This window comes from Pelmatolapia mariae, linkage group LG10_11 (genome assembly GCF_036321145.2).
Source record: "Pelmatolapia mariae isolate MD_Pm_ZW linkage group LG10_11, Pm_UMD_F_2, whole genome shotgun sequence".
Lineage (NCBI taxonomy): Eukaryota > Metazoa > Chordata > Actinopteri > Cichliformes > Cichlidae > Pelmatolapia > Pelmatolapia mariae.
The window spans coordinates 10,983,487-11,002,995 of record NC_086236.1 but is presented as its reverse complement, the minus strand read 5'-3'; the positions used below and the strand labels follow the sequence as shown (position 1 = coordinate 11,002,995).

General features: G+C 42.7%; 1 protein-coding gene across 4 annotated transcripts in view; it reads left to right on the top strand.

The window, feature by feature from the left end:
- The window catches only part of tcf7 (transcription factor 7), a 72,334-nt gene that overhangs the window by 50,681 nt on the left and 2,144 nt on the right, over nucleotides 1-19,509 (top strand). The window contains exons 5-12 of one of the 4 annotated variants that reach the window (XM_063485582.1): nucleotides 3,678-3,765; nucleotides 8,802-8,891; nucleotides 10,170-10,289; nucleotides 10,409-10,571; nucleotides 11,669-11,776; nucleotides 12,493-12,540; nucleotides 14,860-14,908; nucleotides 17,406-17,478. In XM_063485582.1, the coding sequence (XP_063341652.1) occupies nucleotides 3,678-3,765; nucleotides 8,802-8,891; nucleotides 10,170-10,289; nucleotides 10,409-10,571; nucleotides 11,669-11,776; nucleotides 12,493-12,540; nucleotides 14,860-14,908; nucleotides 17,406-17,478 (739 nt within the window). The remainder of the gene's footprint in view (nucleotides 1-3,677; nucleotides 3,766-8,801; nucleotides 8,892-10,169; nucleotides 10,290-10,408; nucleotides 10,572-11,668; nucleotides 11,777-12,492; nucleotides 12,541-14,859; nucleotides 14,909-17,405; nucleotides 17,479-19,509) is intronic. The other 3 variants (XM_063485583.1, XM_063485584.1, XM_063485586.1) reach the window with 3 other exon arrangements.

Genomic DNA, 19,509 nt, shown 5'->3' with positions numbered 1-19,509 from the left:
GTCAAGTCATTTAATGGCTCAGATGCTGCATCGCTTTCACTCTCAGTGGTTATAACCACCGCGGCACATTATCAGTGCAGGAATACTATTTTCAGCTTCTCGACTCTCAGTTTAACATGCACACGTTCTAATACTGAGCTCACACGCAGCCACTTTGACTCAAATGGTTCCTCTTTGAAGTGTTTCCCGAGACGCCAACATGGAGACCGTGAGATAGTTGCTGTAGTTGTTATTAGACGGCCGCGCTAAAAGGGGCATTCCAAAGAAAACTGCCCCATTACTGCTGCTAATTTTCCCCTTCAGGTTTCCCAACAGCAGACAAACTGATAGCAAGGGCAAAAAGGTGACTTACAGAAACCATCATCAAGTTTCCTTCGCATTAAGGTGTGAAGATTAACTGCTAAAATAAAAACTTGTGTGCAGTTCGAATGTAGGATTTCGACTTTGATGTTTACCATACAGTCATTTTAGGGAAAATGGGTAATTTCGAAAAAGGATGTTAAGTTTCAATATCACAAGAAGTATTAGCATCTGCTGTTGTTATTACTGCCGATCACGTGTTTTCAGAACATTTGCGCTCGAAGGGGTTAACTAGGCAGTCTGATACTCTCATCAGATTAAGCATCTTTAAGTTAACCGTGTTGATAGTGAAACTCACATGAGGGCACATTCAGATTGTCACTAACAAAGGGACAAAATGGCCCATGTTGGTGATACTGGTGAGACTGTGCAATTGTTCTTCTGAGGCAGCAAATGTTTTTTAACACGGTGCTGCAAGCTGCATGCTCCAAGGTGTGTGCGTGTGGAGTCCTGGATAATTTCATTTGTGGCCACCAGATGTAATTATTTCAGCCACTACTTCTGAGAAATGTCAGTTTGGCATGGCAGATGCCTACAAAACACTACAATACCCATGAGCCTCAGTCGCTGTTGCCTCAGAGAGGAAATGGTAGAGATATGAAAAGGCTTTCATGCTGCAGTTGAAAATAAAACACAGTGTGACCGTGTTCTCAGCAGTCTAGCAGTTTAGCATACATACAAGTACCTGTAGGAGTTTTTTTTTCATGCTTAACTTCTGTTTCAGAGTTTTTATGTACGCAGATGTGTTCTGTACCTTCACCTTTTTAGCACTGCAGCAGACATTTCTGACACATTTCTTAATCTCGCAGGGTTTCAGTTACATCTAAAGTAGTCGCAATGAGTCACCTATGAGTATGTATGGGAAAAATGCCACTTTGTAACTTTATACCCTTGTTAAGATAGCATATACCTCATTTATCATGTAATTCATATGTTTATAGCAGCAAAACGTTTCAACACAAACTACAACAAAATATTAAAGTGGAAAAAAGAAAGCGCGTGCTTACTATTTCCATAGAATTTTAGGGGGTACGTAGCAGCCAGGCACTGCTAATCAAATCCATTTCATCAATCATTAATCGTGAACCAGTGTTAGCATCTCTGTAACAGCGGTTTTGGTAGTTTGCTCCTCTGCAGGAATGTCACAAGACTGTGCAATGCTCAGAAAAACTGTAGAAACTCAAGAGCTACATTTCAGACTCTAGAGGCTGTTAAATGTTAAAGTTCATGACCGTACAATTAGAAAAAGACTGAATAAGTATGGCTTGTTTGGATGTGTTGCCAGAAAAAAGAACGTGGCAGCATGGGTTAGGTTGAATCGATGATGAACTCCTCTGTAGAGTCAAATGTGAAGCCGTCTGTCTGACTAGAACTGGGCCAAAACTCAATGATTCAACAGGACTGTAATCCGAAGGAATCGAGGTGTTGCAACGGCCCAGTCAAAGTCCAGACCACAGCCTGATTGAAATGCTGTGGCAAGATTTCAGGAGAACTGTGTATAAGTGAATGCTTCCAAACCTCAAATAATGACTAAACAAATATCTCAGCAAGGTAAAAAAAAGAACACAAGCTACAGCAAAAAAAAATAGAGAGTAAAAGTAAAAATAAGTTATTTAACTAATATTATTTTTAAGTACATCAAATCTGAATGTGATACAGTAAAATTCATGTAGTTTCATGTAGTGGAACAGTGTAAAAACTATAAAGCATAATAAAAGAGAGTAAAAAAAATTGTATTAAAGGTAGAAACAGCAAAACAAGCAGAGTAACCCATAAGTGGCACCCAAAATCTACTTGTACTTATTGTCTCGGATGACACAAATTGTTGCAAAATGATACAGCACTTTGCCACGCAACAAAAAGTCCCCCCTCCACCCACCCCCGACCCTTGTTTTGCTGCCGTTGGTTGTGCGACTGTTATTGTGCAGCATCAGTTTTTCGTCAGTACGAGCACACTCTGAATGTAAGCCTGATGTTTCCAATAAATGGAATTTACCCCTCATCAAAAACTTCTATATGTTGAACAATCTCTGAAGGGAAGTGGCTGCAGCAGCCCAAAAGTCCCTTCTTCTTCTTGATATACATACAAAGCGGCATACTGAGCGCGCTCTGTGGCTACTTTGGCTGGTCAGCTAATCATTACTGTACTGCTGCGAACCAGTTTGAGTCAAGCACTCACTGCAGCATTTTTAGATATTCTCTGTGAGTGAAGCTTAACAAGTTTAACTAAATACTCAACTGCTTACTTACACTTCATCGTGCACACAAGGTGAAGTTTGTTCACACAAGCTGCATGAATAAAACTGTGAATTACTGAATGACATTATTTAAAAAGAAGCCAGAACAGAGAGAGACCGATGAAGGCTTGCAACTTGAAAACGTCGCCATTAAATACTCGAAAGGTGTGCAGGGGAGGGGAGGATGACAAGGAATGAAGGTGTAATGACGAGGAAAAAAGGATGAAAGGGGTCTTTAATGAAAGAGGGAGAGACGCGAGGGATGGGAAACAGAGAGGCAAAAGGGTCAAGATGGGGTGAGAAGCAGGGCAGAGACAAGCAATAAGAGGAACCCGGACAGTGGAAGGGTGGAGGGCACCAGGGGAGGGATGAGGGACAAGAGGAGAAGGGAGGAAGGGCGTGGTGGGACAGACAGAGGAATGGGAGGAAGGGTTGAGTGGTGAGATAGGTCGACTGACTCAGTCTCGTTCCTGTCATCCAGATTTATAGCGGCTCGGGGTCCCGAAACAGGCCCGGAGCCGCGGCCAAATTACAGTCATCTAGAGCATTCCTCTGCTGCAAACACAGGTTAGCAGCCGGGCCGCGCTAAGTGCTAGGTGCTGCCTGTTGACAAATGACTTCCTTTGAAGGGCACAAAGAGAGAGAGAGAAAGAGAGAGACTGGATATTTTCTGTGTGAGGGCACAGAGTCAAGCAGTCTGTGTTTCTTTTGTTCGAAAACATTTCTGCTAAAAGTAGAGACAAAGAGTGTTTGTTTGGATGCTCGTCTGGGTGTGCGTCTGCCCGTGTCGTTGTGGGTTTTTAAAATGTGGCCGCTTTTACGACAGACCCCGACTTGTGTAGAATAAACCAGTGAAACCGACTGGCATCATTGGTTTCTAGTGGAAGACACAAACACACACACACAGAGTATGCCACAGTGACCGAGAATACGTGAGTCAGTGTGTTAACGTGTTTAATGCCAGGTTCCTGTGCTGCTTACACTGCTAAACCCATCAGACCTGTGGGCTGGGGATGTTCAAACACTGAGAAAACCCTGATTACAATGATGTTAATGTGTGTGTGTCTGTGTGTCCTCCAGGCGTTCACAGGCATCAGTCCCAGGACCTCTCAGGATATTACTCCCTCCCTCCTGGTGGCGTCAGCCAGATCACTCCCTCGATGAGTTGGTGAGTCAAATTAGCCCCTTTCTTAAATCAGACGGGCGATACGTACCTTTGCAACCTTCACCAGTCTGTTAAAGGGATGTCATTCAGGTGCTCACATCAAAGTTCAGACACAGCACAGACTTTCTCTCTGTCTCTCCTTGGTATTCACACCATTTGTTGTACTTGTGCTTCAGTACTGTGAGACATTCACACTCTTGAGATAGATCTCTCTTATGGATGGGGAAATAGTGAAAATGCAAGAAATAGTAATTGAGAAAAGTCCTCATCTCGCTGCAGCTGATTTAAAATGTAATGTCATGGTGTGCGTGTTATCGATATTTGCGTCCCTCTTCCAAACAGTTGTGTTTTATAGTGAGCTGGGCAATTCAGGGACACATGATAGAGATTTACAGCTGTAATCTTGTGCGTGCCTGTCTGCTAATGCGACTGTGTTCAGTTCAGACTTGTGTTATGTTCTGTAAACGTTACCAGGTCTGACTTGGTAAAATTGCTGCTGTGGCTATTATGGAAAAGTGACCAGATGTTGAAGCCTTGCACTGGAAAAGAACTGCATGTCTGGCTGTCTGCACAGGACTTTAGATCATTTGTGTCATTCCTAACTAAAAGTGGGACAAAACAATGCCCTACCCTCTCTATCCAATGGGTTTTTTTCATGTTTTCTATGCTTTGGTGATGTCTGATGGACATTTTTCAGTATTTTCCAGCATCCTGTAAACCTATAGGGATGTCAAACCCATTGTGTGTCCCACTTTGATCTGTCAGTGTAAAGAAGTTTAACTGCACATTTAATCCCTGACATATTTTAGTATAAGAAAAAGAAGTGCAGTTTCAACAGTACAGCTCAGTTTTTCTACAGGATAAAGACATGTGGCTTTGGCTTTCAATTATAAGAATTGCATGTTTAAAATTACAGAAATTACTGAATTTTTTTTTCTTCTTTTTTTAACTATGAACCCACTGTAAAAGTCATACATTTCTATAGTATACAGTAAAAAAAGATGAACTCTCTGGTAGTTATTTGTTTATCTATTACTTATTTTCTTCTGTGAAGTTTAAATAGCCATGGAGAAGCCATACAACTAATGAAAACGCAGTTAAAAATCTAAATAAAATGTTGCATTTTCCAAAGCCATCCAGTGGGCCATATTGCAGTCTTTGGCAGGCCAATTCTAGACCCTGGACCTTATGTTTGGCACCCTGCTATAGACTAAAATTGTCAAAGAGAAATATCGAAAAGAATTATTAGTTGAAGCCACAAATTAAAGCTACACTATACTTTGCTCCAGCATAGTAATCATAGTAAACTGCATATCTTTTGTGTTTTAAAATGTTGGTCAGAAATATCAAAGATACGTGAATGTCGTCTTTATAGTTTAGGCTTCTTCTGGACCAGGTTTCCCATCATAAACTTGTAACTAACCCTTAACTCCACAAATGTTCCTCTTTCAGCCTGATTAAAGGAGCCGCAGTGGCCTCCAAACTGTTATCCCCGGTTTTTCCCAAACACCGTTATCATTTCATTGACCTATGCCGATGTGCATACATCACAGGTTCATCTGGTGTCAGCTCAGATAACCCGTTGTCATGGAAGCCACAGCCTTTGATCCTGTTTGTTGAGGGCCTCGACCCGTGGCCTCTGGTTAAAACATAATGAGTGTCGACAGCTGCAAATTTTAAATGAAATGTCAATCAAAGTAATGGTGATTGGCCTCAAGAAAGTCCTCTGCAGCACATTTTCTCTCTATATAAAGAAGCGTTTTGTGGTCTTTAAACTGAAGGATGTTGCTATGAAACACGTCTTTAAAGATGTCCTGATGGCTACAAACATCACAATCGGGTGGGTTCAAAGATTTCCAAACAATGAAGAGAATGTTTGTTTTGGAGTTGTAGCCACTGCACTGTATTTTTAGTGATAGAATTCCTTAAGTCTGTTTCTCATGGGCTCGGAGCGACCACAGCGGCGATGCAGAAAGCTACGCTGGACACCTAAAACGGGCACATCTGTTCCATATTCAGTCATCCAGGTTTCCATCCATTCAGAGCAGATTGTGAGCCTCCAATGTCATGCTGGTTGATTGTGAACTTATAATGTCAAACTTCCCATTGATTTATGGATCAACACAAATCCATTTATTCCAACCTACAGCATCTGTGCCTGGACAAATCCCCTCTTAGAATAGTTAAAGGCTTACATCAAATGTCATGGAGATTTGGGATGAAAGCTTAAAAAGTTTTTGTGGGCATTAGCTTACATGTGTGTGTGTTTATTTTTTTTTCTTTGTGTTTTCTTTTTTTTTTTTGTGCTTCTGTAGGACGAGCTGCATGTCCCTAGACGTTTCTCAAGTCTGTGATTTCCAGGGGTTTTATCTTTTTCAGACAAGAGCACTTCATCATGGATTTTCCTAAGTATTACTAACAGTTAATCTCCTTTAACCCAGATTATCTGCTTTGTTTTGGCCCCTTATAGTGTGCTTCTTTGTGGAAGGAGGAGGCGGGGATAACATGGAGAATGAGCAGTTAAATGTCAAACTGTTGTTTTCTGTTCTTTCTCTCTTTTTTCTTTAAGTCCCGTCCCTCCACGACCACCTCCAACCGTCCCTTTAGCCTGCTGGCTGGTTAAATACATTACATCAGGAATTATATAAGCTTTTACCTCCTGCTGACCAAAGAGTCTTGCTTTAAGCGATGCAGACATTTAAAATCAAAATTGTAAGCTGTTATCAGAGAACAGAAAAATAACAAATAAAAGAATATGAAGAACATGACTAATAACCTTATCTTCTATCAATGAGCAGCTTAAATTACAAGTATGGAGGTCTGATTGATGATTGAATGTCATGTGACCAATTCTAACTCTGTTAATCCAAAACAATTATACTGTACTTATGGACCCTTTGAGAAAGCACCTGAAGTCTTTTTGAGGGTCTTGACATCAGAGCAGTTGCGGTTTCTTTTGGAGATAAAGCATCAAACTCTCTTCTTGTAGGGACAAATGAAGGTCCACATGAGGAGTGGGCAATTAGATTAATATTGTATTCATTTAAAAGCTCATGATTGAATTTTGGGAGTCTACTAAAATGGGTTTAGATGCTTTAATGTTGAAGAAAAAACATGAAAAAAAAACTGCGCCCGCTTGAAACACTGTTTTAGATCTTGGTTCTTTAAGGCTTCCCTTTTTAAAAGCCTAGTGTGCACTGGCTGGTCAGCTGACCTGGCAAAAATGAGTGTATTTGTTGCATACCATAGCTCTTCAAGTGTAGACTCAGCCCTTTAAGAGCTGTAGGCTAATAACCCCCCGGCCCCCCGCAGAGGTTAATACGTCACACATTGGTTTCATGCATTGACATTGTTTCCAAAACTAACCCCATCGTGACCATTTATTCCTCCACCAAGGCGGAGACCAAGTAGCTGTCAGCGAGATCGCATTAAAACAAAACTACTAAGCCGAATTTTATTAAAGTTAATGGAGAGGTGGTGAGTGGGCAAAGGAATAACTGAGTACATTTTGCAGCAGATCCAGATCAATTTCTATCAAACTGTAGAAGTGGGTATTAACTTGAGTGTGCCTCAAGTTTTTAACAGGTTTACAGTCAGATGATTCCTAACAAGCAACTGAGCTTTTTTTTCTCTATGGTTGCAAGGACAATGCAATCAAAAATAAAAGTCAGGTGCAGGTTGGGAGGCAGCTGCTCATTGTTTTGACTGCCAGCATGTTGAAGGAGCTGTTAGGGCTAGGTGTGAACTATGCAAGCTTGTTACATGGTGATGTAAATAAGTCACGAGAAAAGCCTGGACTACAAACGAGGAGCTTCGGGTGGCACAGCAGCAGTGCTTTCTGTGGCTTCCTAACTTTGCAGAGCACAAGGAGCTATAGAGCACACTAAACAAAGGGGGGAAACCCTAAATGCATAACATGGGAACTTAATTTATTTTAATGGCTATGGATTAAAGAGGATTGGACTGACTAGTGGACTGTTTGACTCATTACTCATTACAGGATGGGTCATTTAGTTTGAACTGCTTTTGTCTAAACTGTGTCGTAGCGTGGCCTCAGCTGAAACAGGGTTACAGCCGGAGCTGAGGCCAGTAATCTCCGGATCTCATCCCATCTTAGGGTTTCTGCTGCTGGGCTTTTCTAAATGTAAAAAACCTCTTGAGAACAGATACAGCTGAAACAAAGAGGAAGAGATTAAAAGGAGATAGCAGAGTGTGATGATAATGATGATGATTGCAAAGGTGGTGTAAATGGTAGATGTGGATTGGAGCGAGCGAGCGTGTGCTGACATTCACAAACACCAGGATGAGTCAGTCGAAGGGGAGGATGGTTGCATTTGCTCTCTGGAGGTAGGGTTTTTTTTTTTCTTTTGGGGGGGGAGAGGTGTGGTTTTTCTACATATCAAAGGCTTTTCCCTACACTCGCTCCCCACCCGCGACCTCCCACAGTGTGAGTATTTGTTTGTGCTCCCAGTAAGTCAAGTATTGACGCACAGCTGTCAACAGTGCTGATCCAGGCTTTCCAGGGGGTACCGCCGTGCATCACAGCATCACGACGGGCATTAAGGATTGCGAATTAACTTTATGTTAGAACCATCAAATAACACAAAAGTCCTGAAGTTTATTTTATTTGGGTTTAATTCTGTTTTGTTTGCGTATTCAAATGCAGTGCGGTATGAAATGTACATGGGTGACTTGAAGAAATGTATGCCTGAGCACGCACAGAACAAAAAAGAAAAGCTGAATGAGTGTTTGAAAGCATCTCTGCAAAACTTTCCACCAGATTAAGAGACAACAATTTATGTTAAAGGATGGGAAAGGCACAGGAATGACAGCAAATTTCAGGGGAAAGGAAGTTTGTTGGGAATTTGGAAGATTATGCAGTGGAATAATGGTTCTGGAAGCATTCCATTAGGTGACCTTAATGAATCTGTTTCCACCTAATTCCTTAATTTAACCATTAAGGGCAACGACAAAAAAACTTTTACCTGTTAAATTAAAATCTTCTGCTCCCGTCTCTTCCCTCTGCTGTGCTGTGGCAGGCAGAGCCAGCCTGTCTATCCTGCCCTGTCCCCATGTGGATTCAGGCAGCCCTACCCCTCCAATCTCCCCAGCGCATCGTCCTACTCCAGGTACCGTAGCCGACTGGCCAGCTTGAGCCAACCCGATCCGAGTTGGGGTTGGGGGGAAAAAAAAGGGCAACGCTCTGCATCACCAACTCCTGTTTATAGCACATTTCAAACGTCTGAGCAGGCGTTTTCCATTCACCGTGGCAAACTCATGTTCGGGCCGATTTCTTTAGACAGCTTCTGTAAAATGTTCTATTGGAGCCAGTGTGCTGTAAACAGGACCAGTTCAGTGTTTCGCCAAAAACAAGCTGAGTCAAGCCAAGCTAATCGCTGCTGCAGAATATGAAATGTTACACACACACACACACAGAAATAGAAACGACCATTAGGACAGCTGCTTTATTTTTTCTTTTTCGCTGCCCTTAAGCTTTGTTCTGGTTGTAATTGTGTCTTGTCTTTATCTCGCTGTAAAAACTTCAATGTTTTTAAAAAAAGAAAGTTCTTTCAGTCGTCATTGCAGATGCTTTTCATGTTTGCAAGCACACGCACGGGAAAATTAAGTGTGAGCCCACTGTGAGTTTAAGAGGGTTTTTGTGTTGAGTCAAATTTGCGAACCCTTAAAGATCTCTGCTTGCAACACACAGATGCTTTCTCTTTGTGTTAGTTGCCTAAAATAGGTGAAGAATCCCCAGCCTGTCTGGCATAACAGGCTGGGGATTCCTCATAGCCTGTTGTCAGTGACTCTGGTCTGTTGACAAGAGGCACAGTGTTTAACAACCCAAAATGGAACAATTAGGGACAAATTACTGATAGATATCGCATAACTAACCTGCAAACAGGTAGGAAAATATGAGGGAAATACAAAGCTAGATCACATCATGATTGGTGGAATGCATTTTTACTCCCTACGAGTCAAGGTGTGTGACACATGAAGAAGCGTTTTCCCCTCAGCGCCCACTTCCCCTCTCTCTCGCTCAGTAATGTTTGGTCACCCTCTAGTGGTGATAAATGATGGCATCACTCTTACACAAAAATAAACTTTAAAGAGCTTCTTTGTCACACTGCAGTCACATTTGTCCCGTGTTCTGTATTGCATTTACTCAGCTGTAGACACAAGATGAAACACAAACAACACTGATATGAAGCCCAGTGGACTTTCCATGCTTTCAGGCTCACTGCTTACATAAAACTGTCGCTCCTGCTTTGATGCTTACCGCCCTGCCGCCTCCTATCCTCAGTGCATCTCTATGAACTCACCTTTTTTGTCACCCCCCCTTTCTCTGTCTTATCCCCCCACCCCCTTTCCTCTGCTTTTTTTTTCTTCTTTTTACCCTGCACCAGGTTTTCTCACTCGCTGATGCTCGGCCCATCGGGCATGCATCCTACAGGGATCCCCCATCCAGCCATAGTGCCCCCTACAGGCAAACAGGAGCACGAGCAGTATGACAGGAGCATGTACGTGTAAGTATACCCCTCGCTCCATTTTAGGTACATTTATATTCATGGCTCCACCCTTTGTCAAAGTGTAAGAAACTATAAAGTTCTCACAGCCTCATTCCTTCACCCCACGTCTTCATCAGGAAGCCACAGGTGGAGCCCAAGCGGGAGAAGGAGCCCAAGAAGCCGGTCATCAAGAAACCTCTGAACGCCTTCATGCTTTACATGAAGGAGATGAGGGCAAAGGTCATCGCCGAGTGCACATTAAAAGAGAGCGCAGCCATCAATCAGATCCTGGGACGAAGGGTGAGGGACGCACACACACACACACACACACACACACACACAGGCACGCACATTGAAAAGCAGACTAATCCTGTTTCCAGGTCAGTCAGTAATTTCACACATGAGGAACATGAGAGGTAATGTGAACTCTGTTTCCCTCACTTACCAGACTGGTACTTATCTAGCACTTCTCTACTTTACCTGCACACTCACAGCACTTTCTACCACTACACACACACACACACACACTCCAGTGCTCATGGGTGCTGGGAATCATACCACTGACCTTCCGATTAGTAGATGACCCGTTTTTCCTCAGCCACATCCCCCCTTATTCTCATGCAGTAGTGCAAAAAAGTAAGAGGAGTTACAGTTTATTGAACCTGGAGTACCCACTCAGGCACAGGGAGAGCATGCAAACTCCACACAGAGGGTTCGAACCAGGAAGCGTCCTCCTGTGAGCCGACATTTCAAACCACTGTATCCTCCAAATCCTTACATGATTATGTTATCAAGAGAGCGTCCCAGAGAGGCACTGCCTTTCTTTTGGAAAAATGGAGAGAGGTTTATCATTTTATTAAAGACTTCAATGGCCAGTAGTTAACAAGGTTTAAGAATTACCCTCCTAAATGTAAAACTGTGTCTACGGTACATAACATCATTAGGAGAGTCAAAGGATTTGAGCACAGGCCTGGAAAACTGAGCCTGGGGCCCTCGGGCTGCGCTGTATTAAAAACAGAAATGATTCTGCGATTGTTATCACAGTAAAGGCTCAGGAACACTTCAGGAAACCACCGACGGCAGCAAATGCAAATTAACACGCGATGAAGAAACATTTAAAAACAACATCCAGCTCATCTGTGCCGTAGAAAGAGGAAAACCGTCCTGTTGTCATAAAAATCTCCGTTAAAATTCATTTATAGTAAAAGATGAGCACATATTCCACACAGAAAAATAACATTTAATTTTCTCTCTTTGTACTATTTTCACTTTTTTGTATATTCTCAACATCAAGATCAGTTCAAAGCCATTATCAAAGACTTTGCCCAAAACCCAAAAACCGTTTAAAGGCAAGTCTGTGAAAATACTGACCTTCCTTTTGTTGTGTGTGTTTCCAGTGGCACGCACTGACCCGGGAGGAACAGGCCAAGTACTACGAGTTGGCCAGAAAGGAAAGACAACTGCACATGCAGCTCTACCCAACTTGGTCTGCTAGGGACAACTACGTAAGAACATGTTCTTCTTATTCCTCCCTCCCCTGTGTTCATGAGCCTATTCAGAGTGAGAAGAAAAACAAGCCGATATGACTAATTTCCTGAGCCGACTGAAAACAAAAGCAGGGATATGCAAAAGCTCTCCCACTTTTTAAAATGGAAAAATAAAGGTGTGCAAGGCAGGGAATGTTGCAGTATCTGCAGTGAACATCATTTTCCATTGTTACTGGTTTACCGCAGTTTACGGAAAACAGTGATTTCTTGTGGCGAGCTCTAAAAATGCACTGAAAACTGTGCTGAATTACACACAAAAAAGAAAATTGGAAGAAAAAAAATGTCCCCACCCCCTAAAAAAAACCCTCTAAAACTGCAGTTCTAGTGATGCAAATGGTATTTTCTGAAATAACATCCTCCCCTTGGATTCTTGGGTCATTGATTTATACCAATCTGAGCTCCCAGATACATTAAAATAAAAGCGAGGAATCAGCAGAAGCTATTCACGCTTTGTTTTCTGTAAGGAGAAAACCATTTAATTAGAACCTGCTCTCTGGTGTGATTTCTGTGCAAGTGAAACCAAGAACAGGATCAGTCTCATGAAATCTGTTGTTTCTGACACCCTCAATGCCAGTGTTCTTTAATACAACGAATAAACTTATGTGGTGCATGCATTCTAGTTTCTGGCCTGCTGTGTGCCTTTGACTTCTCAGTTTGCTGTTGAACTCTTGCAGGAGGCGGGCCTTAGCGGGGTCGCAGGGGAAAAGAATAAAGCTGATTGGGTAGGGACACGTCTTATGGTGGATTTATACCTCTGTGGTGGGGGGAAGAAAAAAAAAACTAATGTGAGGATTTGCATGAAAGGGGTTGTGGGTATTCCTGTTGCAAAGTTTGCATGCACCTTCCAAAAAAACAAAACAAGATAAAAAATCTGAATGACTCACCCACGTCAGCCTCCCAGACAGCACGCACGCACGCAGCGGCAGCCACACGAGCCGATCTGATTGGTCAGTTTTGGATATGGCCTACGCTTTTGCAGCAGCTACGGCTGCAAGTATGTTAACCTTTGAAACACTAAATCACACAGAGGTATAAATCAGCCCGTTTGCTCGACTAACAGAGAGCAGGGCTGCATGGCTGGCCTCACTGCCTTAATATACAGCTTTAAAACACAGAACCTTCATTTTTGTAGCAACACAGCAAGACGTCTGTAAAGGAGGTTCTGGATGTTCTGAAAGAAAGAAAACCCTGTTTATGTTTTGCTGTGCCTGCACTCTCTTGCTTCTCTACACGTGATTGGTTACCGAGCTGAACTCTGCAGGCAGGCAGGCAGGCGTGGGAACTTGGTAACACTTTATCTGGACTGTGGTTTCTAACATGTTTGAAACATCTAAACTCGCGCTGCATGTCACACAGATAACAGAGTAGCACAAGAAGATACCCTCGTGACCGCATATGTCAAAATTAAGGGTTGCGAGGCGACCCGGAGAGTGTTATTTCTGCACTCAGAAATTACCCTCATGCTGTTGTGAAGGTGTTGTAAACCAGAGCTTTAATAATCTCTGATCGCAGGTGTAGGAGCCGTCGCTGTATGCACGGAGCTTTGAACATTGTCTTCACCTCTTAAACGGCTCTTAAATGTCACGATTCTAAGCACTGTAATTAAGCATAATCCACACTCTGTGGCTTTTTGATAGGCATACGTTTCAAGTTTGGAGAATTTAAAGGGATAGTTCACCTCAAACTCAAATATGTGTTTTCCACTGGAGCCCGTTTAGATTGTTTTGGCTTGAGTTGCCCAGATTGCACTTGCTTCCAGGTGTTCAGAGAGCAAAAACAGCAAAACCCCGTTTTCGCAAAGGAACTATTTTCTTTTCACTGTCTACATCCGCCAGCTGGAGACAGCTTGCAGATGCTCAGTTTAAAAAGGGGGTCACCATTAGTGTTTACATCCTGTCGTGCTGTCTGTCGTGAGCACAAAGTTCTCATCACAGGCAGATGCAGTTCTCCTTCTGCACTGTGGATTCGTCTGCGGTTCCATTACTTTTAAGAGAATTTCTTCAAAAGCGCGCAACTCAAATCAGAGCGGTCTAGATGGATAAATAATTAGGGGAATCAAGTAGATTTTTCCATGAATGCTCCTTTAATGTAAAAATATTCTTGGGATATATTGTTAGGGACACGACACACTCCAAAATGCTTTTGAATCGATCACAAAGTCCAGGATTTTAAAAAAAGAGCCTGAAAGGGCCACTTGATGATCAGTCCACAAACTGTTTATAGGTGAAGGACTGAGCTTTAAATATCGTCTGTTGCATTTGGAAAATAAATAAATAAATAAAAACAAACTACCAAGTGTCCTCGCTGCCCTCTGTTCTCCTTCTGAGTTAAAAAAAACAAAAAAACACTGGACCTATGAGCAAAACAGGAAGAGAAGTTCCACATATCGCCCACACACCTGTGGAGGGTTTCTCCTCCAGTTCCCCCACTCAAAAAAAAAAACAAAATACATACACTACTATACTACATATAGGCTAGTATATGCACACACACGCACACACATACGCCCACAGACTAAGAAGCTTCAGAATGGTGCACTTGCAAGAGGAGTAACCACATATACAATGCTGACAGCGAGCCGAGGAGGGTTAGACATCGAAGCGTAGGCGGTAGATTTCTGTGCCCACATCCTTCATCGCACCCAAATATGAGGCCTCACTTCACCATCACCGGATCTGTGTGAACAGCTCTGATGTTTACCTCAACAGTCACACATTACAATCAGCCTGGGGACACAGAACAAATGCAAACACGAATATGAAAACAGTTAGGAGTTTACAATGGCTTTAATCTGAATTCATGTTTCCCCCCTTTACTTACAAGGCCTTCAGCTTCTTTACTGTGCAGATTTCAGTTGATAGAAATGCCAGCCGAACACGGTGATTGAAAGTTATCTAAGACACTTGCACGTAACTTTTATCCTGCTTGAGATAAGCCAAATGAACTGGAAGATCTGCTGGTAGTCAGCAGTGCAGTCAAGAGTCAGACTCATTTCATTTCTTTGGCTTTTTTTTTTGTTTTGTTTTTTTCTCCTCAAACAGGGCAAGAAGAAGAGGAGAAAAAGGGAGAAGCAGCAGGACTCCAACACAGGTAAACCTCTAAATATGGATTTCCTTGCTCTCGTCTGACGGATGGTTAAACGTTTTTTTAAAAACCACACACACAGAAAATGACCAGTGCCAAGACTTCTGGATTTCAGAGAATTCAGTCGAGCTCGAGTTTGCGTTGGCGCTGTGTGCGGCACGGCATCTCGGTGTGCAGGATGTGTCTCAAACGTCAAACCACCCACCCACTCTGCTTTCCATGTAACCTCAATTACAAACATTTGAATCCCAGTGTGCAAAACTTTGTGCTGATCTTAGCTGTTCCAAGTTTAAAAGAAAGAAAGAAAGTCAGCCATCGCGGCAGAAAGGAAATCAAAAACTCTTATCGCATGACTAGCATTTTCCCTTTTCCACCTCCGCCATGTATGAACAATAACAAGCTTCTCAACTCTGACCTGTTCGGTTTTGAGAACGCAGACGTGGTAGTTATCCACGTCCCAAGTAAACCACTTGAGTGCTTGTGGTAATACTATAAAAGCTACTACAGCATCGGCACGATGGCATCAAAGGTGAGACGATAAGAGGTTGTAACACTTTTGTGATTGTTTTAAAGAAGGCCGTGGATGTTCGGCGTCTTCTCGATGCGCGGCAGCAGATAAAAGAGCCTCGGTCTCCCCTCAGCTCGTGCTAGAGCGACCTGAGTGCTCTGCCTTAACTGGCATGATGCTTCATTTTACCGTGCAGTAACACCAAAGTATATTTACTTACAGTATTGTGTAGGTCCAGAGCCATCCCTCATTTCTTTGTAAGTCGTCTTGAGCAGTAGCTCTCCAGGCTTTCTGAAGGTCTTTCAGTGTTTTTCTTTTCAGTCCATAACTTTTGTACCTGAACATTTTCAGAGATTTTTGTTGTTGTTGTTTCTTTTTTATGATTTATTATCCAAAGCTTCATCACAAATGGTGTCAGTGGAAGGATGCCTGTCAAGAAGCCATTCTTAAGGGAGAAAGGGCTGAAGTATACCAGATTATGCAAGAATTGGATTAAAAATCAGTGGGAACAGGTCTTATGGAGTGATGAATCCATCTGTAAAACACGATGGAGACCCTGCCATGGTTGGGGGCTACATTTTAGCCAGTGGTGTCGGGGATCTTGTCAGAATCAGAATCAGAATACTTCATTGATCCCTAGGGGAAATTATTTTTCGTTACAGTGCTCCATTATAAACAAACATTAACAGAGACAGACAATACACTAACTAAGAATAGCACAATATATACAGGCATATATATACATAAAAGTCACTTATTAATAAATAGCTGAAAAAGAACATGTGCAAGAAGGATGTAGCTGTTGCAGTAAACAGTGTGTTAAGTGGATGAGTTGTACAGGGAGATGGCCACAGGCAGGAATGATTTCCTGTGTCGTTCGAATGGAACTATGTCCAGTAGTACCGCCAGATTTTGATCCACTATGCCAGGGGTGTCGAACTCCAGGCCTCAAGGGCCGGTGTCCTGCAGGTTGTAGATCACACCGTGGGTCAACACATCTGAATCAAATGATTAGTTTATTACCAGACCTCTGGAGAACTTCAACACATGTTGAGGAGGTAATTTAGCCATTTAATCAGCTGTGTTGGATCAAGGACACGTCTAAAACCTGCAGGAGGCCTGGAGTTCGACACCTGTGCACTATGCAATACCAGCTGGAAATTGTCCGATTGGCATGGCAATAATCCCAAACACACTGCAAATGCAGTAAAATCATACGACGATAGAAAAACACACAATGAAACACTATTAGCACTGTTAGTCATGGATTGGCCTCCACAGAGCCCAGGCCTCAGCTTTATTTAAGCGGTTTGGGATCATCTTGACAGAAGCCAGAAAACATCCAAAGAATAGCTCTGACTTCTTCAGGAAGCCTGGAGAACTGTTCCTGAAGACTGCTTCAAGAAAGCTTGACTAAGAGAGTTCAGGCTGTGTTGAAGAATAAGGGTGATCATACTAAATATTAACTTTAACTCTGTTTGTGTCCTATAGACTGTATTTTCAAATATGGTTGCACATTTAAGTAAATCTCTGCACGTTTTTCCTGTTTTACATACAAACTATAAAGAAATGAGGGGTGGCTCAAGACTTGTGCACATTAGTGTATTTTCATCAGATGTTTCAGAAACTAGAAAATATATATTTTTTGGATTTGGGCATCGTTTTAGAAACTGAAAACCCTTGAAAGTCCAGTACTAACAGTGTGACAGCACGGCTGCTTCTTCCTCTGTGTGTTAACTGACCCACATGTTTAACTAAGTTGTGTTGGGTGGTTAATCTGCTGGTTGTTAATGTCGCATTGTGCCGTAACCGTCTACTAACAGTTTTACTTGATGGCTTTTTCCGAACAAACGGTGCTTTTGTCCTGCCCTGACGAGCTTGTTTCTCTCTTCGTCTTCTTCTTGTCTGTGTCTTTTGTCGTCTAACCTGTTTCCTCCCCTCTTCCTCTGCTTTTCCTCCTCCCCTTTTCCTGTGCATGCCACGCATTGTGCTCAGACCCGGGCTCTCCTAAGAAATGCCGGGCTCGCTTCGGCCTCAACCAACAAACGGACTGGTGCGGTCCTTGCAGGTGTGTACCAACCATCCACCCCACTCGCTCTGCAGCACCACGCTACGCTCATGACTTCCCCATCTTTCTTCTCACACCGCTCAAGTGCATCGTGTCTCTCTGATGCTGTAGGAGGCAGAGCAGTCTTGGAGGTGGCATCAATCTCATTAATCCCATCAAGCTTGTTTTTTTCTGTTTTCCAGGCCTTTTTTTCAGCCTTTTCATTTGTCCAACAAGTAAACTGCTGAATGAAGACAAGCCCCCTCCCCTATTGTGATTATACCTGCCAAGACGAGCTCTACCTCCTCGTGTTTGAGGCCTGCATGTCATCTCTCACTAACCTGCTGCTCTGCAAATAGAACCCATACATATGCAGTTAATATATAGCAAACAGCGAAACATGCTAACTTTAGTTAGGCTTCAGTCATGTGTTTACTTGCAGGTAAAAGGTCAGACATGCAGATTTAGAGGTGTCGCATGAGTTAAAATGTTTTTAGAGACATGTTTTTACACCCCGTCACTCCACCCCTATATTTAAGTCTGTAAATATATATATGTGATGTCTCACCCACACCATCGAGGTTAGTTTGGGTTCTTCAGCACCACTGGCATAATGCCTTGCATAAGCAGGCCCTCTGTAGTGAATGGCTAGAGGTTAAAGGGGAATACCACTCATTAAAATGCTCTCTTTCAAAAAAACAACAACAATAAAACAGTATTATTCACGCAGGTCAAGGGATAATTAAAATCAGTAATAGCAAACAGACAGATGGTTGAGCAGTATTCCTTCCTTATGTTATTGTAATATCATCACCGTTTATCAAAGGTCAAACTTCCACATAATATTTCTTTGAGTGAAGAAGCTCAAACAGATGTTCTGTTTCCAAGGTCGCCATATTGGAATCATTAAAACATGTCGGGAGCCACGTTTCTAAACTCAAGCTGGGAATTTCCCTCTTTTCCCTCTGTCAGCACTGGATTAGTCCGAGGCAGTTGGTGTTTTATGAAAGTAAAAGGAAACTGGGTGCGCAGGGATTATTTAGAGATCAGGTACGCCGGCTTCACCAGTTGTTTTATTTATCTGCCAGAGCAGCTCATTTGTCTTCTTTATTTATTTATTTTTAAATCCATTCTCAAAACTGCAGCGCTCTCGGATGCGTTTCTCCCCAGCAAGAGCTGACAAATGGCAGCGGCACAAGATAAATGATCAGAAGCGGGCCCGTCAGCAGCTCGCACGGCCGGGTTTGAGACGCGCCAGGATTCACGGTGCACGGCAGCCCAACGGCTTTGCTGCAGGAGTCAGGGATCTGTGTGGTTCTGCAGAAAAAGTTTCTACCACCACAGCACTGTAGAAACCCTGTCGTCTTCCCCACCATCACGTCATGGAAATCTGAATGTGTGTGTGTGTGTGAGTTTGTTTCGCTTTGAGAGAACAAAGGGGGCTGAATGTGGTTAGAGCAAATCCTTATCACCACAGCTCCACACAAACACACACACACTAGCGCGCTCCCTGCAGCTTTGCATTTTGACGGCATTCTCATGCCCATCTGCTTTCAACTTTCTCCATTCATGCGATGTGGTAACGGGCGCCTTTTGATGGTGAACTCTGACATTTAGAAATCACTTTCTATTGCACTCTTCCTGCCTCTCTCCCTCTCTAAATATGGCCTAGCGCCTTTCCTTGCGGTTAAACCTGGTGACTCATATCATATTCTGGTAATGATCATGGGATCCTGTTAACTGCTTTGATGCTGCACTCAGCGGTACACAAGTCTGCTTTTAAGTATAACACCTCACAAAGCACAGCAGGGTTACTGCTGATTGCCTATTAGACACATGTAATACATTCGGTTCAGAACAAAAGAAGTAGAAAACTGAAACTCCAAACTAATCGCTACGCAATTCTAATACTACTTTTGTGGTGCTTAGGTTAAGTGAAAGTGTCAACTCGCAGGCTCTGTGTGTTAAATCCTTAATCAAAGGAGTTCATTCATTCATGCTAATTGCACTAATATAATCATGGGGGTGATTTTTTAAAATTAAATTCAAAGT